Source organism: Letharia columbiana (assembly GCF_014066305.1).
Source record: "Letharia columbiana isolate WasteWater2 chromosome Unknown Sc0000041_s0, whole genome shotgun sequence".
Taxonomy (NCBI): domain Eukaryota; kingdom Fungi; phylum Ascomycota; class Lecanoromycetes; order Lecanorales; family Parmeliaceae; genus Letharia; species Letharia columbiana.
This window is the reverse complement of record NW_023501085.1, coordinates 71,756-96,737: the sequence shown is the minus strand read 5'-3', so window position 1 is coordinate 96,737 and position 24,982 is coordinate 71,756. Positions and strand designations below refer to the sequence as shown.

The 24,982-nt window shown below is 49.6% G+C and overlaps 10 protein-coding genes across 10 annotated transcripts; 4 read left to right on the top strand and 6 right to left on the bottom strand.

Annotated features, from left to right (window-relative positions):
- Positions 1-641: 641 nt before the first annotated feature.
- On the bottom strand, positions 642-1,079 carry HO173_009566 (uncharacterized protein; the record flags this gene model as incomplete). Its single annotated transcript, XM_037311456.1, has 2 exons — positions 642-935; positions 987-1,079. The coding sequence occupies 2 exons, from the start codon at positions 1,077-1,079 to the stop codon at positions 642-644; spliced, it is 387 nt and encodes a 128-aa protein (XP_037161612.1).
- Positions 1,080-2,891: 1,812 nt separating this feature from the next.
- Positions 2,892-3,931, top strand: HO173_009565 (uncharacterized protein; the record flags this gene model as incomplete). Its single annotated transcript, XM_037311455.1, has 2 exons — positions 2,892-3,160; positions 3,208-3,931. 2 exons carry the CDS (start codon positions 2,892-2,894, stop codon positions 3,929-3,931), a joined length of 993 nt encoding a protein of 330 aa, XP_037161611.1.
- Positions 3,932-4,012: 81 nt separating this feature from the next.
- Positions 4,013-4,363, bottom strand: HO173_009564 (uncharacterized protein; the record flags this gene model as incomplete). Its single annotated transcript, XM_037311454.1, has 1 exon — positions 4,013-4,363. The coding sequence occupies one exon, from the start codon at positions 4,361-4,363 to the stop codon at positions 4,013-4,015; it is 351 nt and encodes a 116-aa protein (XP_037161610.1).
- A 743-nt stretch (positions 4,364-5,106) lies between these two features.
- On the bottom strand, positions 5,107-6,877 carry HO173_009563 (uncharacterized protein; the record flags this gene model as incomplete). Its single annotated transcript, XM_037311453.1, has 3 exons — positions 5,107-5,315; positions 5,361-5,989; positions 6,825-6,877. 3 exons carry the CDS (start codon positions 6,875-6,877, stop codon positions 5,107-5,109), a joined length of 891 nt encoding a protein of 296 aa, XP_037161609.1.
- A 1,101-nt stretch (positions 6,878-7,978) lies between these two features.
- Positions 7,979-9,414, top strand: HO173_009562 (uncharacterized protein; the record flags this gene model as incomplete). Its single annotated transcript, XM_037311452.1, has 2 exons — positions 7,979-8,224; positions 8,275-9,414. 2 exons carry the CDS (start codon positions 7,979-7,981, stop codon positions 9,412-9,414), a joined length of 1,386 nt encoding a protein of 461 aa, XP_037161608.1.
- Positions 9,415-11,016: 1,602 nt separating this feature from the next.
- HO173_009561 (uncharacterized protein) lies at positions 11,017-12,324 on the bottom strand (the record flags this gene model as incomplete). Its single annotated transcript, XM_037311451.1, has 2 exons — positions 11,017-12,120; positions 12,202-12,324. 2 exons carry the CDS (start codon positions 12,322-12,324, stop codon positions 11,017-11,019), a joined length of 1,227 nt encoding a protein of 408 aa, XP_037161607.1.
- Positions 12,325-13,795: 1,471 nt separating this feature from the next.
- Positions 13,796-14,131, bottom strand: HO173_009560 (uncharacterized protein; the record flags this gene model as incomplete). The annotated part of the gene is made up of 2 exons (XM_037311450.1): positions 13,796-14,047; positions 14,102-14,131. The coding sequence occupies 2 exons, from the start codon at positions 14,129-14,131 to the stop codon at positions 13,796-13,798; spliced, it is 282 nt and encodes a 93-aa protein (XP_037161606.1).
- A 464-nt stretch (positions 14,132-14,595) lies between these two features.
- HO173_009559 (uncharacterized protein) lies at positions 14,596-17,139 on the top strand (the record flags this gene model as incomplete). Its single annotated transcript, XM_037311449.1, has 3 exons — positions 14,596-15,452; positions 15,505-15,639; positions 16,965-17,139. The coding sequence occupies 3 exons, from the start codon at positions 14,596-14,598 to the stop codon at positions 17,137-17,139; spliced, it is 1,167 nt and encodes a 388-aa protein (XP_037161605.1).
- A 364-nt stretch (positions 17,140-17,503) lies between these two features.
- On the top strand, positions 17,504-19,424 carry HO173_009558 (uncharacterized protein; the record flags this gene model as incomplete). The annotated part of the gene is made up of 4 exons (XM_037311448.1): positions 17,504-17,574; positions 17,625-17,835; positions 17,891-18,172; positions 18,225-19,424. 4 exons carry the CDS (start codon positions 17,504-17,506, stop codon positions 19,422-19,424), a joined length of 1,764 nt encoding a protein of 587 aa, XP_037161604.1.
- Positions 19,425-21,238: 1,814 nt separating this feature from the next.
- On the bottom strand, positions 21,239-24,719 carry HO173_009557 (uncharacterized protein; the record flags this gene model as incomplete). Its single annotated transcript, XM_037311447.1, has 4 exons — positions 21,239-22,431; positions 22,509-22,701; positions 23,133-24,155; positions 24,702-24,719. 4 exons carry the CDS (start codon positions 24,717-24,719, stop codon positions 21,239-21,241), a joined length of 2,427 nt encoding a protein of 808 aa, XP_037161603.1.
- Positions 24,720-24,982: the final 263 nt, after the last annotated feature.

Below are 24,982 nucleotides of genomic sequence, written 5' to 3'. Positions count from 1 at the left end.
CCATCAACCAATCACTCTTGCCAGGCAGTATATCCGACCTTCAACGTTCTCAAGTCGTCCGCTTAGATAGTCCTAGTCGCCAAGTAATCGCTACAATCCTTCAGAGCCAATAGTTCAACAAGATCGGCGACTTTTCTGGGAGCGGGCCTCCCAGCACAATCTTCCCTAGGTATCATGTCCCTTCAGACAACGATCTGGCAGCTTCGCTCCAAGAGAATATTTTACCTTGATGATGGCCACTAAACCGCGGGTCGCATAGGACCCAAGTCGATGTCTTCCAGGTTTGGCGTGTGACCAAAGAGTATAGTCGAATGCCCTCACTAGAACCCCAGAACCCCAAATATTGTACTACTCCAGCTTTTGGCCCTCCTCTTAGACAAACTCCCTTGTCCCATTCGAGCCGCAGTTGTAGCTATCCAACTCATGCGACTCAGCTGTTTCGTCTCTCAACTCTTGCAGGCCTCTTTGATTCGGAATCTTGGGCGGACGTGGTGGCCCCCGATTAGCGCCCAGTGCTGTAGGTGGAGCCTCCTGGTCGAATTGGCGAATTATACGCGGGTTGTGGAGGAGGCGGAGAGTCTCCCTGGGGCACCGGATGGGGCCAAGATCCATGCGGCCATTGCCAATCACCCGAAGGTTTCTCAATGCTTTTGCGGCAGGTCGCTAATTCCACCATCTTCAATCGGCGATATTGACGGTATAGAAGCCACAGCGATACCAGCAAGCATATCCCCCAGCGACAGACCAATGCCTAGTCCCACAGCCAAAGTATTTGATCCTTTCGAAGGGAGGGATGTAGAGGCAGATTTCTGATCGTCGCGAAGGATGATGGTGAAGGGATTTTGATCTGTGAAGTTGGTGGAACAGTCACCCCAGCCACATTGGTATGTTCCTTGTCCTTTGCAGTTGAAGATGCCCACGGAGACATTCCGGCGCTCTTAATGATAGTCAGTCGCTGGACTTAAGCATTGGTAGGGTGAACCAACCTCTAGTACATTCTTGAGCACAGCTAGGCGACTTCCAGGTCTTGTCCGTACAAGATCCTCGGGAGAGAACTCCCTCGTCGTAGCATAAGCCATTCGAGACGCAGTAGGCGTTGGGATAGTCGCGACAGCATGCGGTAGCGCTTTTGGGGGTACCTACTGCAGATGAATTGCATGGAATGTGCAGAGGTGCGATTGTAAATCCGTCGGGGTAGTAGCATGATATCTCAGCGAGAGTTACAGTAGCACGGAGGATTATGTAGAGAATCGTGAGGCTTGTGATTAGTAAACGAGATTCGAGGAATGCCAATTAGAATTAGACATCTTTCGAAGAGCAGAGTCGTTCTTCCAATAATCGCACTGTGAGACATCAAGACGCACAGTAGACTCATGCCACGAGGGAAGAATGAATGAGAGATTAAGAAATTGCATAGCCTTAATCAACAGGAAAAGGGCAATTCGTAGAAGCCCAACAGTTCATCAACCAAGCTTCTGCTTGGCCGATGCAACTGCAACGCCTCTTCATCATTATGCCGCAAAATTTGGGGTTGCTTCTAGTCCTGGCCCCTGCTCTCGCATCCAATCCAGTGTCGGACTAATGGATTTGAGTACGCAGCTCGATTATGCTGTGCCATTCTGGTCCTGAGCTTTTTGTGTTGGCTGATGTTTGAGGTTCCGCAGGAGTTGTTGTAGTCTTGTAGAGCTTGTGAATTCGAAACGTGCGCTTGCGCTAGTCTGCGGTAACGGAGTCAGTCACGTGGTGTATCTTGGCACGGAAATGTACAAGTCTTGGCTCCTCAAACATTTTACGAGACAACAACGAATTCACTAATGTATTGAGGAGCTGGTTTCTCAAAAGGGTCGAGCCTCGAGCTGAACAAGAATGTTTTCGGCGCTGTCTATACCTGAAAATCCTGTGTTATTCTGTTCACACGCTCGACTTGAGGTCTCTGGCCGGACGCGGTCCCTACTTTAGCTAAGGTAAGCATGAGCGTTCTGATGGCTTCACGTGAAATGGCTGGAGATGTAAGCGCTGGCGAGCTCTTAAGAAGATGCTTGGTAACCATTGGTCAACAGCCTCTCACATCCGCTCCACAAACCCGTGAAAGGGCAACGGAGCCTTGTGATCCAACTCACCCTTCGCGGTGGCAGGGATGCTGGTAGGAAAGCGACAGGCAAGGCATTCTGGTCCCAGCTCACTGGCTTATTCGACTGTCGAGGCTTGCGATGACCATCGGTTTCTCAGGCAACATATTCTGAGTGACACCTATTGTTTGACCTACACGTGAGAATACGAGCATAAAAGTGAGCGTTTCTCGCTGAATTAATTGAGACGGATCTGGGATTCCTCTCGTCAGATGTTGAGGTCGATGCTAGTCAACGTGCAACTTGGGTATTACCAGTCGAGGACTCAACCGTTCGGTTGCTCCTGGACGTGGCCCTACCCTCTGCTTCATTACCAACTTGTCTCAGAGATCTTTTAATATGCAATTGTCGATTTCAGATGGTTAGTTTGGACAGGCGGGTGTCGCTTGAATAAAGGAAGCTAGCTGTGCTCTACAGTCTCAGCTTATCAGAGTAAGACAGTCTAGAGCCGCAGAACGAGAAGCTCCTGTCAATCCACACCGAGGTGCCCCTCTCCCAGATTGCACCCATGTTTTTCTTATGGATGGTCTGTGTCTCATGCGATCATGTTGAAATTGCTCCAAATGGCTTAGTGATTCATTATGCACGACGAAAACACTTCGGAGCAGATTTTCGTCATCAACAACTGATGATTTCTCTCAGCGTAAGCAACGTCTCTTCTTCCAATTCTTACTTTGTTTTAGTGCTGTTGTACTTTCCTGCTCTTAGACGGTTCCCACAGTTTCCAGACCTAAGATTGCTCGATTTTGCCATGACTAGACGATGAGTGAAGAGGTCCAACGTTCAGGGACCTATGCGCCGCCTGTCACCCCGCTCACATCTGCGAGTCCCTCAGATCAGTTGGGCAAATGCCTTGATTCCTATGCAACTTCAGTCAGAGAAATCGAGAAGTATAGGACACTGATAACCTCCAGAGACATTCAACGGGACTGCGAGGGGAAATCATCATCCGAGTATAGATTGATGATCTGGCAGGCAGCGTTGAGTCTTAATGAATGTGCACTTAAGGAAAACATCATGTGCATTGTTCCGTGAGTACTTGGAGACTATGAGAAATTGGATCACTGACAGCTGGTAGACTGGCGGTCGAGGTAGCAACCGGCAAGAATTTGCCTGCAGAGATATCGGAGTCAATCTATGACATGATCTTCTCCAACAAAGCATGGACATCTCATCAATTACGAAACAATGAACAAAACAAGCAGCAACATGACTTTCTCAGTTCCACAAAAAGAGGGTTGGTCTACATTGAGAACACGGTTGAGGAGCAGCCGAGAAAGAAGCGTTGGATCCCTAAGGTGGAAGATCCTCAAAGTGGATACGCAAAGAGACCATTCAGAGCACAAGAACAAAAACCCAGCCAAAACATGCTTGACCGGAATGAGACAGCGACAATTGATACTCTTGCCGAACAGAGGAAACCATGCCTCGACTTGAACCCTGCCGAGAGCCTTCAAACCCTGCTTCATTTATCTGGAATAGGAGCAAGCAGTCCTGGTACCCACGCCTCAGGCACTACCGACATATTGGAAGATTGGAATCCCACAGAGAAGATGGAAGCCTCCTCGAACACAGCGCTGAATTCAGTGGAACCATCCGAGAGCCTGAACAGCAGATCTGAGCATTCCACTCAATCCTCACATCGCCACCCTTCCACAACCACAAACAACGATACATCGGAGGATGCCAGGGATTCCATAGATCTCGACGACTCCAACCCAACGCCCGATGGTGAAGACGAGGGATTCTGGTTCTACACAGAATCTCCCGACTTGTACTTTCAAACCGGCATAGAGATCTAGGTCTGGAAGAAGAGCACCTCAGTAGAGCCCCTATATCCGGGGCTTCTCAATACAGACCTGCGAGCATTGCACACTGCATCCTTATTTGCGCTTCGCCATATCGATGTCGACGTCCCACTCTCTCAAGGCGTCCTGGACCTCTCGAATGCCGTTGCCATACTTGTTTCGTGCCGCCATGCTTTTGAACCGAGCATAGTCTCTACTACATTTGGGATTGGCTTCGAGGTAGCTGAAGATGGATTGGACATCGCTTCCTCTGATGGTCGAGCATTTGTCTGGATAGCGAAAGGCAATGGCCTTTGAAAGGTCGTCGTTGGAGTACTCGGTGCTAAAGGCTTGAGCAATACTTAGGTTTTTGATGAGATCTTTTTCGTCCTCGATCTTGAGACGCTTCAGTGGATTGTGGTCAAGGGTACGACCGGTGGCGGCCATGGTTGGACAGGGACTTCGAAGAGGGAGGGTCTATGGGTGTCTTCCTTGTATCACTGTCGAATAGCTTTCGTGGAGATAAGCGGTTCCACCAAGCAGCAGTCAGACCTTCGTGGTCAATATGATTTTGGCTATTCTCGATCGCCTTTGGCGTAAAATTGGGAGAGGTCAAGTCCAAGACGGGGGGTTCGGCCTCTCTCCATGTGCCACCTCGGTTCTAACCTCCGAACGGACAGAGCGGACAAACCACCACGCCGTTTCTGCGCACTCGCTCCTTGGCGACTCCAGTTTACATGTGTGATGGAGAAACAAACCACGGTTGTCTTCTCATACCCATGACTGAAAGTCTCCACTTTTGAAAGAGCTCCAAAGCAAGCCAAACGACATTGTTTTTTCGTAACACATTCCATGAGGCAATAGGTCATGTTGCCTTGATTCTGCTGAAGCAAACTCCTGCTATGAAGGAGACAAAGTTTGGCCAGGGTAAGCATTGATTCATCGTCAATCTTCAGGAGGATTGCTAACGTCTGGTGATAGGCAATCATGGCCAGGAATCCGGTTCTGGGATAGTGTACATCGCATGGAACCGGGTGCAAACATTCAAAGCATTGTTGTGCCCGACCTTGGCCTCACATACTGCTGATACAGACCATGCTGCCGTTATCTGCAACGTCTGATCAGCATCAGAGACTCGTGTATCGTGTTGGCTCTCGCAAATCCTGGTGATTGATCGACCCACTATCCGCTCATATCTCTGGGACATAGATCGCTTGCTTCTTCTTTGCATTGAAACTCTTATACTGATCTTTCTCGGCTGTGGGCGCGGGGTTGACTGGAGCTGAGGCAGACTCTCCGACATCAAAGTCCATGTCTTGATTCGCATCATGAGCAGTGGACTCCAGTTCCATAGAGTCAATCTCGGTCTCCCCATCGGTCTCCTCAGGATCCGGAGGGTCTGAAGTCGTTAGCTCGGTCTGTAATCGATGAACAAGCGACTCACTGTCCCAAATATCTATCCAATCCTCCGGCGATGGCCCACCTTCCCCGTCTTCTTCACCCCAATACCGCACGTAACAACATCGGCAGGCAACCCCCGTTCGACCAGGAATGAACTTGGCGATTTCGTACCAACGATACCCAACCGTCTTGACCAGAGACATGAGTGTCTCCTTCTCTTGCTTCGTCCATTTCTTTGACGAGTGATAATGCAGATCTTGGGTCCAACGTTGCTTACAACCGTATCGTGAGTGGTTTGGAATCTGCTGAGCGATTTCCGCCCAGTCTTTTCCTGCGGTGCGAAGAGACCCCAGGAGCTGATCTTCACATCGACTCCATTTACTTTCCGGTGGGTTTGGGGATTTGAATTTCGGAAGTTGTTTCCACCGCGCTAATGTCGCCTTTTCTGTGCGGGAAAGCAGTAGCTCGCTGATTTCTCCCCAACTCTTGCCCGCGTTGTAGTTACTGATGATGATTTGATCTTCCCAATCCTTCCATCTCTTCATATTCTTCAGAGCCCGGAATTCCGCGGGATCATCTTCCAGTAGAGGATAGGGGTTTTGCTCTCCGTGCTTGAGCAATTTCAGCAATTGTTCCTGACAGGCTCTCTTGGATCGACCGGGCAAATGTTTGCTGATTTCGCGGTTAGTCTTCCCTTTTTGGCGCAACGAGACCAGGAGCTGCTGCTCCCATTCTTGCCAATGTTTTTGGGCTTGTCCTGAATTGACGATGGAAGCTGGAGGAGGGAAGTGTGGCGATGCAGTGGGCTGCAAGGTGGACTCTGGCGCTTTTGAGCGTTTGAGTGGTGAAAGACGAGGTGATCTGGTGACATGCTTGGGGTTTGTGGTACTCCCGTGCTTTGCTGAAGGAGATCCCGATGCCTTCTTCGTGTTGGAACCTTTCTGAGTGCCCATGTCTGGTCTTGATCTCGACGACTGGAAGATGTCAGGAGTGCCCGTCGATGAAGCAAAGTTTTTGAAAGACAGTGAAAGCAAGAGACGTCCGAGAGATTAGATTCGGCATTACTTCTGGCCGTTTGCGTTAAGAAATAGCGGTCTAGAGAGATACCAATCACGGCGCAAAACGGGCTAATTCTAGGATCAAATTTGGGTGGCAAATTTCACTCTGGGCCAATGGCGGCATGATAGGCCAAAAAGATCTCGGAACAGGGGGCCAGATACATGTGATCTACAGAGAAATCTATCACTGTGGCATCTAGGATCTCGGAACAACAATCATTAGCCGTGTATGTTCTTCACAGTCTAATGGAGAAGAGACACCGACTTGTGTCAAACTCCAATACTCTTGCAAGCAAAGTACCATTCCTGACTATGCTTGACAAACTGCTTTGATTCAACTGGTGAAGCTTGTGAGCGACTGAGTAACGTTTATCAGTATGATGCTTTACTTTGGTCCCCCAGAACCAATCGCATCATATGGGTTGGCAATGAGAATGGGCACAACTCACTGGTCAGCAGATGTCTTCTTCTTCTTCTTATGATCGTTTCTCTCTGTTTTCATAAAACTGAAGAAGACCAGAGAGTTCAACAATTCTTGTTTTTTACCTCGATTTCAGGTATCGTGTCTTACCCAAAAATGCCGTCTTGAAAATCTAAAATCTCTGAATGCAGCGAGATGACCCATCGTTGACATCAGTTACGCTGATAAGTGAAGTATATTAACCGCACCCGCTGCTCCAAGACGCTCACCAGCTTCTGGGGAACACAGCCCCCCGGAAGCGAGTAGGCAGGCCGTCAAAATATAATGCGAATAGTGCTCAGCCGCTCGCGGAACTACGGATGAGGGAAGTGTCTGAGATTGGAAAGTGTTATCCTAGGAATGTGGGAAAAAAGGGGTGGTGGCGTGGGACAACGGCTACTCTTGTCATACTTTGGTAGGGCAGATGCATTTATGAGATACTTATGACCTTTGGCTCCTCATATCACAATCACTGCGAATGGACTGGGGGTTGGCAGTTCTCGAATCCTCCAGTCGGCAATACCGGCACGAGACCCTGACCGAATGCTTCATTTCTGACTTGTCCTACCTTCCATCATCTTCATCAACACCCATCTTGATCATCGCCCTCAACTTTTTGACAGTTGTTTCTATATACCTGTTGTCATAACAGACAGTACCAATCAGAAGCGGAAGATATGAGCATCGTTACGAACACGACTGAGATCGAGTCCATGAATGGAAAATAAACCTTCTTGAGCACTAAATATACATAAATACTGACCTCTGATAACTCCACCTTTCCCTTCTTCAAAAACTTCCGCTGGAGCTCCGCCGTATCGCCTACGGCTATCTGTATTCGTTGGAGAAGTAGCTCAGTATTCAGAAGGTGAAACAAAGCTGTCACTCCCTTACGTCCCACTCCTGCGCACGTGTAAAGCCGTAAAGTTCGAGGCCGAGACGGTGGTCTACGAGGACACCTTATCTTCGTCCGATCTTGAAGCTATCGGAAAGCTCTTCCGCAAAGGCCACAAAATTTCTTTCCAATTCTTTGGTCCACACTAGCACACACTAGCGCGCACTAGCTTTGGAATCTTGTGTGCGGCCTCACATCGCTTTCAGTAACCAAGAGCACCCCATCCAAAACCTGCGCACCAGATCAGAATGGATGAAAACATATACACCAACGCATACTCACTGCCTACCGACACTGCCAAACATTCTTACTCGCAGCGTACTGGATTCGAGAACCAACAGATGGCCCCCTCGAACACCTTCCAAGCTCAACAGCACGGCCGTCCTCCATCACACTCGCAGGGTGCCGGAGTTTGGAACCAACAGACTGGCCCTTCCAATACCTTTCAAGCTCAACAGCACGGCTATCCTCCATCACACTCGCAGCGCACCGGAGTTTGAGAACCGACAGATTGGCCCCTTCTAACACCTTTCAAGCTCAACAGCACGACTATCCTCCATCACACTCGCAGCGCACCGGGTTTGAGAACCGACAGACGGCCCCTTCGAACACCTTTCAAGCTCAACAGCACGGCTATCCTCCATCACACTTGCAGCCTCATCAGCCATCTTATGGTTCTCAATCTTCCGAGTTCGGCTTTGGTCAAATGCACGGACAGCACTCTTACCAGCACCAACACCAGCAACAATACCAGCCATCATACTATGGCACTCAGTCACCGCAGATAGACTTTGGCCAGCCACATGTGCTGTCAAACCCCGGCCTACAACCACGACCAAGCTATGGCTATCCGCCTCCGTATGGAGGCCTGGGCCAGCCCAGATTGCAGAATCGACACTCACATCTTGGCTTTCCGCCTCAGCAGGCAGTCTACGGCCATCCACATGTCGTGGAACAGCATCCAAGACATGGTAGCCAACCTCAACAGACGGGGTATGGTCAACCGCTACCCCAAAGTCAGCAGCCATTCGAATCACGAGGGGCAACATTTGGTCAGCACCACGTCCTACAACGGCAGCCAAAACCTGCCTTTCGGCCGCTGAAGACAGGTAGCGATGAGCCATCACAACACAGAGCAAAGCTGCTTACTGCACAGCCACAACCAACGCCTCCGACACACACAACTCCAGCAGCAATCGACTTTGACTCAATGTCCAAAAAGGAGTTGAAAGAGTGGAGCAGAGAAAACGGCCTCCCATGCTCGCATCTAAAGGGTGTTCTGATTCAACAAGCCAAACAAAACGCCCCCATAAAGACAACACATAGGGGACAGAAAAACAAGAAGAAGGTCACTTTCGAGACGAGCGAACCAACGAAAGGCAAACCTGTGAAAGAGGTGACAGAGACAGAGTCGGATACGGAAATGGAAGAGATGACGAACGAGTTCACGGACTACTCGCAATACCTCGAACGTCACAGAGAGAAAAACGGAGGTACCGACATGGGGGCCCTATCTTTGGAACAGTACAACGGTGCATGTGATGACGCCATGTACGAGTCAATACCGTACGACAGATACCTGGAAGACATCAAGAATGGGGACGACACGACTGAGCCCATAATGAGTCGCTACGAATTTGAGATCCAATTCGCCGAGATTGAGCTTGCGATAAAGAATTCCTAGCCGGATTTAGAACAGGAACGCCTTGAGGTCCCTACCACTTTAGTTGGTGCTGGGTAGTGTTCAAACAGTACCTGAAAGATTACAAGGCCGGTAAGGAAACACTCTTTGGCAGACAGTCTAGCAAGGGGCCATTGTCCTTGGAAGGATTCCACATGCTGATGCCTCCTTAGGCCGTGGCTCAAAGCTCACCTGATGTTTCTGAGTGAGGATTACCTAGCGGAGGCTGAGGGTTTCAGGAGAGTGTGCCATCAGGGGTTTCTGCAGGCTAGGCTCTAGAGCTTCGTCTGAAGATATTGACAGCAAAGACTGCGAAAGGGGGGGATATCTCGCTGCTGCAATTTTCTTCGCTCTTGCCTTATGGAACAAAGGTCCGAGGTTGCCGGAGCTCATGATGTGTCGTCCTTCAATCTTGTTGTCCGTGGAAATCGAGCAGTCAGCTGAACTAATATTGGCGAGACAAGCGACTAAAAGGTGCTTTGTGTGATCAGAATACCTGACCTGCTCAACTTTTGCATTATTTTCATCCCTTGATAACGGAAATTTCCGAGCTCTCTTCCTCTATCAGGCTTATGTTATCCAGACCTTTGGAATTTAAGGGCATAGAAACCTTCCTTGCTTCGAAAATCAGGAAAGCCATTTGCTTATGATCTTCCGCTGCTGATGGATCCGAATAATTCTCTGCTGCAACTCCTTCCAAGTAAGATCGAAAGCTACGCGAGGACCGCAAGCTCATTGTATGCCCGGCCTTGGTAGCTCAATCGCCACCTTTCCTGCCCAAGCCGCTTCTCTTCCATCATCAGCGGCAGTCCTCGTTTCACCTACCATGCTGCATGATATATACCCTCCAAGTCAGAAAGCTTTCATCCTAAGCAAGTCTTTGGCCTTTACAGAGTGCTGTCACTGGTGTCTTTGGATGGCTCGTCACTGTGAATTTGGACGACGGTCGGGATTGTGCGGAGGTCTAAGGTATGGCCTACTCAGGGCGAGCTAAAATCGCGTATCCGATATTTAACCGTGGAAAGGAGCAATTCACGATCATTGGACATCTTTGGCCGGGAGGTTGTTCGAGGAAGAGCGCAGTTCTGGTACTCTAAATTCTCTACTTATGCTTTGCTGATGTTTCTATATATATTTTAGACACAAAAAAGGGAGGTGCTTGGTTCTGAACAGGGAAGCAGAATTCCACTGGACAGACATTGTTTCATTGGCGATGTTCATATCTCGATGTTTGCCTTTCTCAGTCTTTTACTCTTCTGGTCTTTTTGATTGAGAAAGATGTAAGAACAAGAAACCCACATACAGCAAACTTGCTAAAAGATGGACTTAGTTTTTAAGGTCTCCACATACGATTATGCTAAGCAGTGACGTTATACGATGATTAGCGATGGAACAAGGGGTCTTGAGGAGTTGATTCAGGAACTCTTCGTGGATTTCTACTATTGTGGCGAACATGAAATGCTATCAGAGCTTGATACGGGCGCAGCTCGACGGCCTGGAGCCTCCCTATGGCAGGAGGTGAATGAGATTCAGGGGGATATTAGAGATAAACGAGTTGTAAGCTTTCGCTGTCCCTTTCGTACACAGCCTGCTCAGTCACCTCGCTTACCCTCCCATAGCGAACGCAAGATCCTGATTCTTCTTCACCTCCACCTCCGCTTCCAAATCGACCAACTCCTTCCTCGCCGTAGCATTTTCAGGCTCGAAAATCAAGGCCGTGCGCATTTCCTTTGCTGCTCGCTCGATCTCGCCCATACCCTTGCTGGCCAATGCCTGAAGAATAGCCAGCTCGGAGTACTCCGCGGGCTTCCGATGAACCATTGCTTTCTCTGTCGCCGTTTGTGCGAACGCATGGCCTGCCCAGTAATGGCAGTCGACGAACCTTCCCGTTCTCAGTAGTGTGGCGGCGAGGTTGGATTGGAGTTGGAAGTACAGGATGCATGCAGCATTGGATCTTATCAGATTGGCGAACTCTCCCGTTTGGATGGTGGCGTGGTCCCAGAAACTGGTCAGTAGAGATATCAAGGCTGCTTCGTATTTGGCGATTGCAAGAGCGTCTTGGTTTTTGCAGAAAGCAACATTGCCTTCGTCCTTGAGAGCAACAATTCCCTCAATGGCCGATTCCAGGTTCGGGGCTGAGCCTGTAACTCGCCCAGCAATGTAAGCCCGGTATTCTCCGTTGAACAGGCCGATGATAGTGAAACGCCCTATGCTATGGAGTTTGGTAAAAGGCTCAAGGAGCCGACACAATTTCGATGAAGCTGATGGTGTGCCGTAGCGCAAAGCATGGATTTGCGCTTCGGAGGAGCCATGTATGGTGACTGTAAATCTCAAGTCCTGCAGAAAGACAAGGCCGTTACCATCATTCATGCCGAAACCCAAGAAGCCGCGGCAAAGGAGGTGTAGATCATCGCAGGCGAAGACGCAGCGGAGGGTCTTCTTGCTATCGTCTCCGTCCTGGCTGAATACAATCGACATAGCGATGTGCTTCCACTTTGCTGCTCTCGTGCCATATGATACGGGCTTTAGACCGACGTTGTAACATAGGCGCTGGATTGCCTTTAGGTTGGTAGCCAAGCAGATGAACAAGTTCTCGCCGTAGAGAATCGAAGCGGCCTCGCCGTAGAGTTGATGATTCCCCAAAAGGATGGTGGTGTGGAATTCGTAGCGGTGGCTAGGGCACAACTTGACGAAGGTAGGTACACATTCCTAAGGCGGATCAGCGAGAGAAGAATACTAGAGCGAAGCAATAGAGACGATGAAAAGGCGGGAGAAACTTGCGATGCTTACTTCATAACCCAAGGCCGAGACACGTTTCGTATGCTTCGTGGAAAGTAGATAGCGATATATCTTATTGCGAACTTCCGATGGTAGCCTCAGAAACGGGAAATTTGAATCGTTGACCTGGTCCATCTTGGATGTGGCGAGTTCTATGGAAAGAGTGTTAAAAAGTCAAGTGGTATCGTTGAGCTTGGAAGTGGAAAAGTGTGGAAGTGAAGTCGTTGAAGGTGCTGGAAACAAGGAAGTCATAGTTTATGGAAAGGTAAATTCAAGTCAAACCTCAATCAACTTGTTTCTCGTCTATTTGGACACCACCTCCCCTCGAGATCTAGTCTGCAGGCTTCTAAGCTCGAGATACAAGGCAGTCAATACAAATTGTAAGGTATCCATCTCATAGTCAACTATCCAAGGCTCATGATCCACAGACTTTCGACTTCACAAGCTCTGGAAGTGAAACATATCCGGGGAAAACCAAGAGCGTTGTGGTCTTCCCGCGGAACTAGAGTGGAGGGATTGCATATGACTCAAATTCTAACCAGTACGTGTAAAGTCTTCAATGCGTATATGCTCAAATCAGATAAGCAAAAACAACTATGGCATATACATCATGTTCACCCCATAGGAAGTCAATTCTGCGGGGCCTGGAACGAAATTACACCACACAACTCTAGCCGCTCCATACCGGCACCCTTTGACGGTACCGCTACCTTGTTCTATATGTATATGCAGAAGACAAAGAGGCAGAAGTTTGCTGACATACATAGAATATGATTGATCAAAGAAAAGGAGAGGGGCGTTGATTATTGGATATTGTGCTTGGCCTCTAGTCCTCTTGTACTTTCGCCAAAGCCCTTCAGTATCTTCGCACCAGAACTAGAAGCCTCTTTACACGACCAACGGTAGACATATCAAGTACTGATACACAAAGAAACTGCGCAGTGGGATCCTCCAAGCCTCCCATCCCTCTATCAGGAGCCTGCGTCGTCATCATCAACTCCAATCTCCGCATCTTCCAGCCTTTTGACCACCGCCTGGTATCACATCCTGGTATCATATTCCACTCCTAGCTCTCTGACCCTCGTGCAACGTGCAATCTGCTCTTCCATCTGGATAGCGTATCTGCCCACATCCTCCCCGCCATCTGCATCAGACAATATTGGCAGCTCCATACAAGCAAACTCCCGAACCCCTTTCCTGGAAAACTCGTGCTCAGGATGGTGAGATTTTCCAAGGTCATGTAGGGAGATATGCTTCACGATGCCATGAGCGAACCCCGTCTGGAAGGTTGCACAGGCTTTCCCCCCATGAAGCAGCAGGCCGCCGGACACCAGCCGTTCCCAAACCTGACGGTGCGCCTGTCGAGCTTGGTGTCTTCGAGGATGGGAGCTAATTTCTTAGGCCCGATGATATCGGTGAGATGGCGTACCTAGCTATCATGCGGTCCTTGCGCCCGACCCCTTACGTCCCATCCTACGGAACCCCACTACACCAACCTGCTGGATTACAGGCCACGTGGAAGATCCAACCCCTTGGCCTGAAACAAGTCTTCTTTTTCATCGAGTGGCCTATCCGAAAAACACAACTCAAGCTCGACATGTTTCAGTCAAAGTCTTTTCTCGGCGGAACCGAGGCAGTCGTGGAAGAATTTGGCTGCCAATGGGGCATTGGGCAGAACCACTGTGTTTCTTTCGTAGAGGATTGGTGCAGCTTCTGCGTGAATGGTCGTATTGACCTCTAGAAGGCCAAGGCACAGAGCTGGGTATTTCTTCTTCTGTTCGATCATGTTCAGGGATGGTGTGGCCCCGTACGTTTTGAGGAAGGCGGCATTATTATCCTCCCCTCGCTGCTTCTCCAGCTATGGGAGTATCTTCCCAGTTGTGAGGCGGTAACTGTAGATAATGAGACGCACTTCGATAGGTAGCCTCATAAAATGCGACATTTTGCAGTGATTCTGATCACCCTCTGGCTGGAGACTTTGTGTCGGCGGGCAGGATTTGCAATACTTCGAGGGAAATAGAGGAGCAGTGTATAGCTGAGAGCTGAATCGACTGTACAGCCTGGCGTCTCAGAGGTGGAACGGTGGGTGTGTGGGTGAAAGTTGCACGGAAGGCACCAGGTAGCTCCAAGGTGTCTTAGTGCGCTGGTCTCGTGCCTAGAAATGGTAGAAGGGGGGAAAGTTAAAAAGAATGCAGCTGCTATAAAGTGTGATATTCACGAGTAATGATAGTATTCGAAGACTCGACGGAGTGATTAGCAGCGAAAACACGGAGGGAATTCTATCAAGACTGCGTCGCGCGACTAAGCGAGAAACACCACGGCCGAAGATCCACATCCACCTGCAGCCTCAGTTGTCTCTCAAACCAGCAAACAATTACAAACCCACGCCTACCCACCAATCCCAAGATGGAGTCCAACTATCCATACTCGCAGAATGCCAACCAACCCCACTCGCAACAAGCCAGAGATGAACATCGACCAACACATTTTCAGAATGGCCTTTCCGGCCAACAAGCAGGCTTTGGGTTAGGACCAACGCCAGATACTGAGACCTACGGCTATCCAGTCTCACAGTACCATGGCTCCCATACGCAACAAACGCGCTTCCAGGGTTCCCAAGAACCTCAACACACAGACTTTGCCTTGCATCAACCTCTGTATAACCCTGTTACGGGTATCATCAACGACCCTTTCCTGTCGGATACCGATTTTCAGTACCAGGAAACGGATTACCGTACACAGTATACTGGTATTGGCGCCAACCCTTCTTGGCCGCATGTCGGCTTTCAAAACCAGCAGACGGGATCCTATACACAGTACACTGGCGTGGGCAATAACCCTCCATGGCCCCATGTCGGCCTTCAAGCTGCGCAGCCAGCCTTTGCTTCCCCTCATCAGGAAGCGGACATTGGTCACGGGTTTCGATTCGAACCTTCAACTGTTGCTCTGCAGTATAATCAGCAGCAACAAGCGGATCGCAACTTCCAGCCATATCATCCAGGTGCTGTTGCGTCAGGACATCACCAACAAGCCGCAGGCTTTGGCGTTCCACAACAAATACAACCAAGTTGGGATGGAACACAAGCGCCACAATGGCAGCCAGGGTATACGCAACAGCGAGTCACGGTTCCAGCAGTAGACCTTCAGGATCTGCACCTGTCTCAACTACGGGTTGTATGTAGGAATAACGGCATCCAATGTCCTATCGCGTTGGGGACACCCGAGGTCATCCAGTTGCTTGAGATGCATGGAGCTCCACTGATGTTCGACTATCGGGATTTGAACTTGGATCAGTTGAGAAAGATGATGGGGAAGCGCGGCATTCGTTTCAGAAAAGACCGATGCAGCAAGGCCGATCTTATTCAAGCGCTCCAAAATTATGATCGATTCAAGGGAACGGGATGATGGAGAGGATGGCGGACAAGGACTAGGAGGAAAGACAGCTATGGGGTCAGTGACATTTAACTCGTGATCGTCTTTTGTGGTATATCATGGGTGTACACTGACCTCTTCCTGCCTACTAGAATCGCACCGTCGCTGCCTCCTTGCCATCGCCTGATCACTGCAAGGCTCAGGGTTTGCACCTACACCAGCATCAATTTCGACACCTACAGCCCAAATCCATCTACCTGCCACTGGAGCATGTTAAGGCACCGACTTCGTCACTACTCCTAGCCAGTCACCAGTGGTCAATGAGTCACCAATTTCCACTCCTCGCTTAGGCGACAAGGTTTCCAGTTCCTACTTGAAATTTTTCCTAGTACCAGTCAGGCTTCAGTGGTCGACAAGGCAGCAACTTCAACTGCTCCGTCAGGTCATAGGGTCTTCGACCCCAGCCAGAGCTTTGATCCGCGGAATCCAACAATCTTCGAACGGCATGCTGTTGCAGTGCCTAGGGCAACGTTGCAGCCAAGGTCGAGGGCTCTTGATTCTGATCGGTGCAAACAATTCGACCCATGACCTCCTTGATCATCACTACCACCAATGCATTTACTCGCCTTCCACAACCTAGAAAGCCCGACGGTCCCATGGCAGCCTGGTTGCCAAAGCACGCGGTGTGACAAGAGGGATTTTCATGGGGCTGTTTCTTTTCGCTTGCTCAGGACGGCGGGTTGGTCCAGAAGAAGGAATGGTTGTTGCAGGTTCTCAGTTCATGGTCCATAATTCTTTGAAAGTGTGTACATCATTGACCTGATGGCCTCGCTCTGGATGCGCACCTTACCTCTGAGCCTTTAGAGTTGTCTCATGTATGTTGTTTGGTCTCGGTGAAAAGCAATCCCTGTGGGGGTCCACTCTCAATGCTGCAAGACTGTCTGTCTTCTGAGACTTTGCCTCTTCAGACTGTCTTCTCCCTTTCATATCTTCCTTTTAATTTGTCGTTCCTTGTCGAGCCTCCTGTCTTTCTACTCATCTTCTGTAACAAACAAAGACTGCTATGCCTTATGTCCGGGGACTGATCTGGGGTATGAAGTGAAGAAGAAATGCTTGACCTCGAGCGACGGGTGCCGTTCCGCTCGCTTAGTAGCGTACCCGGGGTTCCCCCTTTAGAAGAAGCAATTCACAACCATTGGACAGCCATTGGACAGCTTTTTACAGAGCTGAGTCCCAACATTCCCTGCTCATGATCCTCTGATCCCTCCTCATAATACCAGGCTTGGAGCAGACTGCTTGCCTTGCGCCCAAAGCTATGCCTCGAAGCTCAATGTATCTTTGCTTTGCTATTGATGCCCTCTCCTCCTACTTGTACATTCTCGTCCACCCTGTTGACGATACAGTCAGAAAACCAACAGAAATCCTCCAAACTCGCCCTCAAATATGCTTCTAGCTTCTCAGCTGGCAGACACCTCTACATGGTCTTTCTACAAAGGTCCATTCAAGGGCAGAGCACACCCTGAGTCCTTGGGGCTGAAGAGAAGCTTTGGTGAGAGACTATTCGAAGCAGGATCGTAAGGGCTCCGAAAGGTTGGGGCAGCGTGCTTACATGGGCCAAATCGTACAGTTTAGATGTGCTACTCCGCAAACTTCCTACATGTGAGCTGCTGTTGCTATAATTTGATATGTAAATTCTTAGAAGACATCACTGTAAGGTACATGTAGCTTTAGGGGCCTCGGCCCGGCTTCAACGATTCTAGGCCCGATCCCGGCGACTTTCCGGGGCCTCTTTTTAGGGCCATCCCCCTACCTTAGGGCTTACGCAGCCACAAATCACACCACCAACTGAACGGCTTCGACCATCTCACTGACGCTCCTCGATTCCACAGACCCTCTCTCGTGCACTGTTATTTACTCCTCCCATAACAAGATTATTTTCAGCATGACACGCCCACCAACGCCTACCAACCAGGAGGGGCCCGACAAGGGCCCTCCAGCTCTTCCCGAAGGCTGGTACATCTCACTCGTCGCTGTTACCCGTAGTCGTATCTGACGGTCTACAGGCTAGCACAATGGGAAGGTCAATCGCGAAAATACTACTACGTGCAGCGAGCAACAGGCCACTCACAATGGGACGTGCCAACCCAGCCAGCGCTTTCTGTTCCCACGCCTGACCCTACGCCTCAGCAGTACACAGATCCTTTCCAACAGCCGCCCGCGGTGAAAGTGGATGGAACAGCAGAGGATGAGGAAAAAGATCGGAGTCTATTAGGGGTATGTGGACACTGCTTGAACTGTGAGAATTGGGTTAACACTCTGCGATGAGTAGGATCTTGCGATGAACGCAATCACCGGAGGAAAACATAAGCCCCAGAACCAATCGCCTCTCGTTGGACTTGCGGGCTCTCTGCTAGGGGGGCAGCATGCTGGTCAGAGCTCAAATTCCAGTGGTGGCTCTGGCGGCATTGGTGGTCTTGCGGGACAGCTGGTGGGTAGCTTTTTTGATGGTGGTGGAAAGCCGCAGCAGCAACAACAACCACAACAGCAGCCGCCCGCTCAGCAATCCGGTGGTGGTTTCATGAGCTTCCTTGGAGGTCACCATGGCTCTTCGGTAAGCCTCGCGAATCTCTGCTGATGTCGATAGATGCTAACTGATTTCGCAGAGTCAGAACAACAGCTACGGGTACTCCTCTGGTGGGCAAAGCTCAAGCAGCGGTGGTTATTCAGCCCAAGCTCCACCAGCATCATACCAGGCGCCCGGCCAGCACGGATCTTCGGGTGTACAGCACCAGCAGCAGCAGCAACAAGCACAGCATGCAGGCTTGAACAGCAGTGGTGGCTACTCATCCCAAGCTCCACCAGCGTCATACCAATCCTCAGGACAACAAGGATCTGCTAATGTACTGCCCATGGAAACGATACAGTCGATGCAGCTTGCTCAAGGCCACATTGGCTCTTCACAATACGGTCAGGGCAACCAATACGGCCCAGGCGCACCGCTGTATGGACAGCAGACGCAAGCTTCGCAGAATGCGTACGGCCAACCACAGACCCAGTCCTTTCCAGGTCCTTCAAGCGAACATCATGGTCGTCATCACGGTCACCACGCCAATCATAAGCCGCCACACGATAGCTACGGCCCACAAGACGCATCATCCTCCAGTCCAGCTGCTGGGCAATATAATTCGCCAAGCAATTATGGTCAACCAAACCAGTCCTTCTCAGGTCCTCCTTCCAGTTCCTATGCTAGCTCTCACGCGTCCACACCCGCCTATAGCCAGCAAACCCAACCCTACCCTCCTTCGCAGCACACCCCACAAACTTCGAACTACGGCCAGCAGAACTCTCCATACCAACCACAAGGCAAACCTCCAACCTATAATCAATACGCGCCGCAACCCGCGCAGTCAAATTCTTACGGCACCCCTACACAAAACAGCTATCCTCCACCTCCTCAGAACACCCCAGCCTATCCATCCCAACAACAAAGCACCTACAACCCCTACGCACCCGCACCACCAATGGGCTCCCACCCAAGCCAGCAGGGTCTAACACCTAGCCAGTATCCTCCTCGCCCGTCGTCGTCTGGCTCAGGCTACCCCGGCCAGAACCCCTACCCACCACAACCTCCCTCGAAAGACGATTATCCCGCTCAGGGACAAGGCTACCCAGGTGCACATGGCGGTGGTGGTGGCCACGCCTACGGACAGGGCTATCATGATCCTTCGCATGGAGGGTATCTACAGGGCGCTTCGCCGTTTGGGCAAGGACAAGGGCGGCCGCCGACAGGGCAAGGGCAATCACAGCAGCAGCAGCAGCAGCAGCCCATCAGGCGGCGCGCAACATGTACCCTGGAGGCTTGATTGATTGATTGTTTGTTTGTTCTTTAGGCTAGAATTGTTGTGATATTTTACTACGATCATGCGAAACGTGTGACGATAACTGAGAGGATCTACTCCAGGGTCCGTACGCAGGCGTTCGGCGGATATTAAGCGAATTGTGACATTGGGAGAGCATCTCCACAGACTTGCTCTCATAGATTTGTATTCAGTTCTACAGCTCCGGCATTTCCACAGCAATTTGTTCAAAGGAAAAAGAAGAATGGCATTTGATGACTTGAAACCCCATAGCTATTATTGTATCCTGCAAGCAAGCAAGCAAACGTGTCCCTTCCCAAATCCAGAAGAATAAAACCTTTCATCCACTGTACCCAATCTCGCCTCGATCAATTTACCGTTTCCTTGCAGGAGAATATCGTCATCGGAGATCATATGGTATGCAGGCGAGATTTATGAAAGAAGAGAGCGACGGGCAAAAAAAAAGAGTCGAGCAGAGTATACAGACAGGAGCGGTCAAGAATACACCGGCTGATGCTCCTCGTCTGTTTGGGGTGTTTCATTTCATTTGCTTCTGTTTTCCAAGCAAGCGCGCAGCACGTGGGTACCTTTCCGGATCGACGGCTATCATGCTCGACCTTCAGAGAGGTGAGCTTCCCCTCTAGATGATAGAGATTCTTCCGTTGACACGTCCGAGTCTTCATCCCACAGGAAAACTTCGTCAAGCGAGCCCACGTTTTCATGTTCTGGTTCCCCTAGTGTAGGGATCTCAGTCCGTTTCTTCGTCTTCATCGAGATCGTATTCAAAAGGCCAAGACATTGACTCGTAGTACTCGCGAAGCCACCTCAGCTTTATTATTCCTCTGAGAGGCCGGCTTCTGTTCTAGCAACGTCTCTACCAAATTTCCCCCGGGGCCACAGCGTTGACGCACGTCTTCTTCTCTGCGATTTGCTTCTTCGATCAACAAATCAAAAGCCACCTTCGAAAAGTAGTAACGTCTATCTTGAGTGAGAAACCAAAGAAGTGTGACGGCCTGTCCATCACGGTCGACAAGCTGGAGGGATTTTATGGACTCGTGTTGTAACACCAACTTCAGAACCTCATCATGGGGTGTGGACGACGGTATTCTCAATACGAACTTGAGCCCCTGCTCAAGATGAATTTGCTGTACAGTGGTAATGTTCTGTAATGCTAACGTCACTGTATGCTGGAAACTCAAAGCATCTCCATAGACTCCCGCCGTGGGCCACCCGAGGAGCGCATAACTCAAAGCTCGTTCCCAAAAAGTTTGTCCAGGCGCTTGTGATCTGGTTTCCAAATCACTTTGGCAGTACGACGCGAGCCCATGAAGAAATGCCACGCAGATGGCGTCGAAGTCTTCAAACAATAATTCCCGGGGTAGTTGAAGACAGGGCCAACACTTTCTTATCACCGAAGCCGTCGCCGCTCTGTTTGCATAAAGAAAGTGTAGATGGACGAATTGCTCTGTCAAATGACTGTCAAGTAGTGAGTATGAAGAGACCCCATGCTGCTCCAAGGACCTTGCATGCTCAAAAACATAGCCTGCAGCATAGGTGAAGAAGGAATACATGCCAACCGAGCCGTTCCATTGAGGTGTCTCCAGGGAGTCGGTCCTTTTATGAAATATTCTTATCGAACCATTCCTCCCAAACGATACGACTGGTGTTCTTTCCCAACTTGGAATGACGCAGGAGACGATGGAGATACCGAGTGCATGTTTCGACGAAAAATGACTCGTGTTGAATCATAATTTCTTCTTGCAGCATTCCGAATGTTTGCCATCCTTTCCGGTCCAAATATGTGCTTACACTTTTGTGTATCAATTTCGGTGCAATAAAGCTTCGTCAGGCCCAAACTCGTTTTGCTGTTGTTTGACAAGTTCCAGAAGTCCCACAGCTTTTGCACGGAGTCTTTGGGTAAAAGTTTTGTACACTTTGGACGCAACTGCCGAGTCTGTATCGCCACGGATACGCTCACTATCGACCACATCCTTGTTCAAGGCAATATCGGTAGCCACAAGTAGCTCTTGCCATGCAAGCTGCCTCTTTGCAAAGCAAACAAGCCGTAGCATAATCATACATTCTTCCTTAGCTGGTGCATCCATACGGTGAAATATGCGATCGTAAATCTCTTCTAGATCATGAGGGGTTGAGTCCAGTCTCACTAACATTTCTTTGGGGGTTTCTCCACTGGAATGACCTTGTATGATTTCCTCTAGTGCGAAACGTGCCCACAAAAACACGCCTTCTGCTCGTCCGGCAATAGTATGAGACAGCTGAAAAATGTTCAAACCCTCAAGAACCTTCGGCTCCAGCTCCTCAAGCGTTGAAAGACAGTACGATTGAATTCCCGATGCATTGTGATCTGACATGGATAGATTTGGGAGATGTTGCAGAAACTGTGAAGGTATTGGTTCGGGACGGCTTGACAAACAAACTTTGATCGAAGTATCCTGACTGTTGTCGCTTGTAGCTAAGGTCTTGAGAAATTGGATGAGTTCTAGGAGACTTCCTTCATATTCGTCTAGCCCATCCACAAAGATACACACTCCTTCCTTGGCTTTCCCAAGTGATGTACGCAAAGCATCGCGGAGCTTACGTTCAGGCCAGCTGGAGAAGGAGTCATATTTACTGTCATCTGGATCCAGTGTGTTAAGCTGGGGCATCGCTTTGAAGAGCTGGTAGAGAAGGGATCTGAGTAAGCCTTCAAAGCTGTTGTTGATACCTTTGCCCACCACGAAAATCGAAAAAAAATGTAGACGTATCCAGCTCATGTGGTTTTGCTTTTGCAATTCTAGCTTCGTCCGGTCATGATGTACGAGATGCTCTACCAAAGTCGACTTCCCGCTTCCAGGTTTGCCGGAGATCCAATACACTCCGTCCTGGCTTGAAAGCCACTCCACGAACGAAGATGATGACCAGATCCAAGAGAAGGTTTCTTGTTTCGTGTCGAGGTTCTGCAGTTGATATTCTCGTGCCCGGCGCTCTGCAAAATTGAGGCTAGTCAGAATATCTGAAAGAGAAGAGCATTAGTCTTATGAGAGCCGTCAATACTAGGAGACTCAAACCATAGATCCGGTGAGGACTGACCATCGTTCCGTGCATTCTTCGCTTCGTACTGTTTGGTCTTTATTTGGCTAATGTACTTTGCAAGGATGGCAGAAAACTTTTCATAGCCATCGTCGTCTTTTGTGCTGAAACGGCACATGTTCATGTGATTTGCATGAATGGTGTCGTTACCGTATTTTCGAGAGTCCAGGGATGACGACTCGTTTGGGACAACCTTCGAGTCGTTAGCACATGTATCTGAGCTAAAATTATGCAAGCTATCAAGAATAGTGGCAATCGCAACAATTTATCTGCCTGATACACCAGGAAAGATAGGTGACAAAAGGGGGACCTTGGTCTGAACAACGCTCTAGCAATCTAGACGCCGAGAACGTTATCCACCAAGTGCTTCGGCGTGAACGCCCTGGCTGTACATAAAACAAGCAGGAGCAGTGAACAACTTGAAAGCTGGGCTGGAGAGCTAGACAATCCTCACTATAGACTCTTGCGAACGTGTGGATACTGTGTCATACGAATGTGCTTTTTAAGCGAAGAAAATTGTCCTCATACTGATCATACTTGAATATTTGGGCAGAATTCGCTGCGAATTTTCGTTTTGCATGACAGCGCGCGCCGCGCGCGTGGGACATATGCGAATGAACGTACCTTACCGCCAAACAACTTGGTACCCGTCATACCTTCCTCTTCTTGGAACGAGTATACATGCAACTCGCTCAATCGTTGACTGTCCTGCAGTATATTATCAAAATCCAGTCTCATCTCCTCTAATTTGGAGCTCCCGCTCATAGGATCCAGATCTCTGAGGACGGCTTTATTCGTGTCGAATTGAGCGGCCTTAGCAACGGTACTCAGCAGGAGACCCCATGACGCGAGATCTGAGCCTCTGTGTGGGGTACCGAAGAATATGATAGCATGAGTAGAATCGTTAATATCGAGTAAGTCAGGATCATGGATCTGTTTCTGCGCCTCGATCAAGGCTTGTTTGACGACGAGGCCGCCTAGACTGTGTGCTACGAACACAATTGGACGTTGACGACAGCGGACTCGGGCACGGCTTACGGCTCTCAGAAATGAATTGCCATGTTGAAATATGCCATTCTTGCTTGTCGGGGCCATGAACGCTTTCGTCACTTTCGAGTCATAACCGAACGTTAGTATCCGGACATCCTTGTGGTCCTGAGGAAGTATATCCGCTGGCCAGAACGGCTTGGGGTCATCATGAGCTATCGCTTCCGTGCCTTTCCGGGAAAAGAGTCTAAGACCTTTTCGAGCCCTGATGCTGGACTCGGGGTTCGACTTCGACTGCCACGTTCTTTGGGGATGTCCCTGCAGACCATGGACAAATACCACATCGGCGACAAACGGATGATCTTCTGGGTGCCCATCAATCTGTGTGAGCCCCAGCTCTTTAACATGTAATTGGTCTTCTTTTCCTTTCGACGAGCCTCCTGTGGAGGATGTGCCCGAAGCTTCGGCCATGGTTATCCGCCAGTCCTCAACACTCCGCTGGTGACGGTGACGATGGTCTTGATGGTACTGGCTCCGAAGAAAATTTGTCTTGTATAGGTATTGGGATCGAAGAGGAGATGAGCTTGAGAGCGGTGCTGCTTTTAGGTGCAATGATTTGAAGTGATCGCTGGATGGGGAGGTAGAAGTCCCGAGTGCTTTCTAGCTGAAGGTGAGCAAGCTCTAGATGTGCATCATACGCCCAAGGGAATCAAACCTGCTCACCTCCCTCAGATCAGGCTGAAACTCAGCCTTGCCAATCTGTGAGGTCTTTCATCCGTCATCGGAAAGGTATAGGTATAGACAACAGTGATGATCATCGAATATTAGTGTCTTCGCCAAGCAGAGTCCCGTTGACTGTTTGATGGATATGTTGTCAATGGATGATGTTGATGGTTGAAGGCGAGGAGGGGGTTGCGACTCCAAGAAAGGAGAAGTACCCAGCCGCACGCATTAGGAAGGTGCGTTCCCAACCAGGCAGTCGTATCCGAAGAAGGCTGCTACGGCATTTTGTATCACTCAAATCGTGCACAGAGCTTGGACTGGAGACTCCTGATATGATATTTGATCGGAAGCATTAGCATCTAGTGCGCATTTTCGGAGTAAATACTGCATTCTATAGAGACTGGACACAGGACCAGGAGAGCTCCGAACATGGTCCCACATTAGTCCTTAAAGTCCCTCCCACCCACAACCGACCACGCGTACGTAGCCATTCATGGTCATCTCTCGGATCCCTCTTATCTTGATCGCTAAGTAGACAGTCTAACATGCATGAATACATTCGCTCGATCAATAGCTTAGATCTTTTGTCTTTGATAAAACAGGTTCAAGTGGCCGTGATCAAGACCGCAGCACAAACGAGTGTTGGTACATACATACAACGGGCGTGACATAGAGACAAAAAATATCCGCCGTGCTGCCGCAATGCTAGAAGAGGTGTTGACGAGAACTGCTGTACATTGATTGATACCATTCTGGCATTGTAC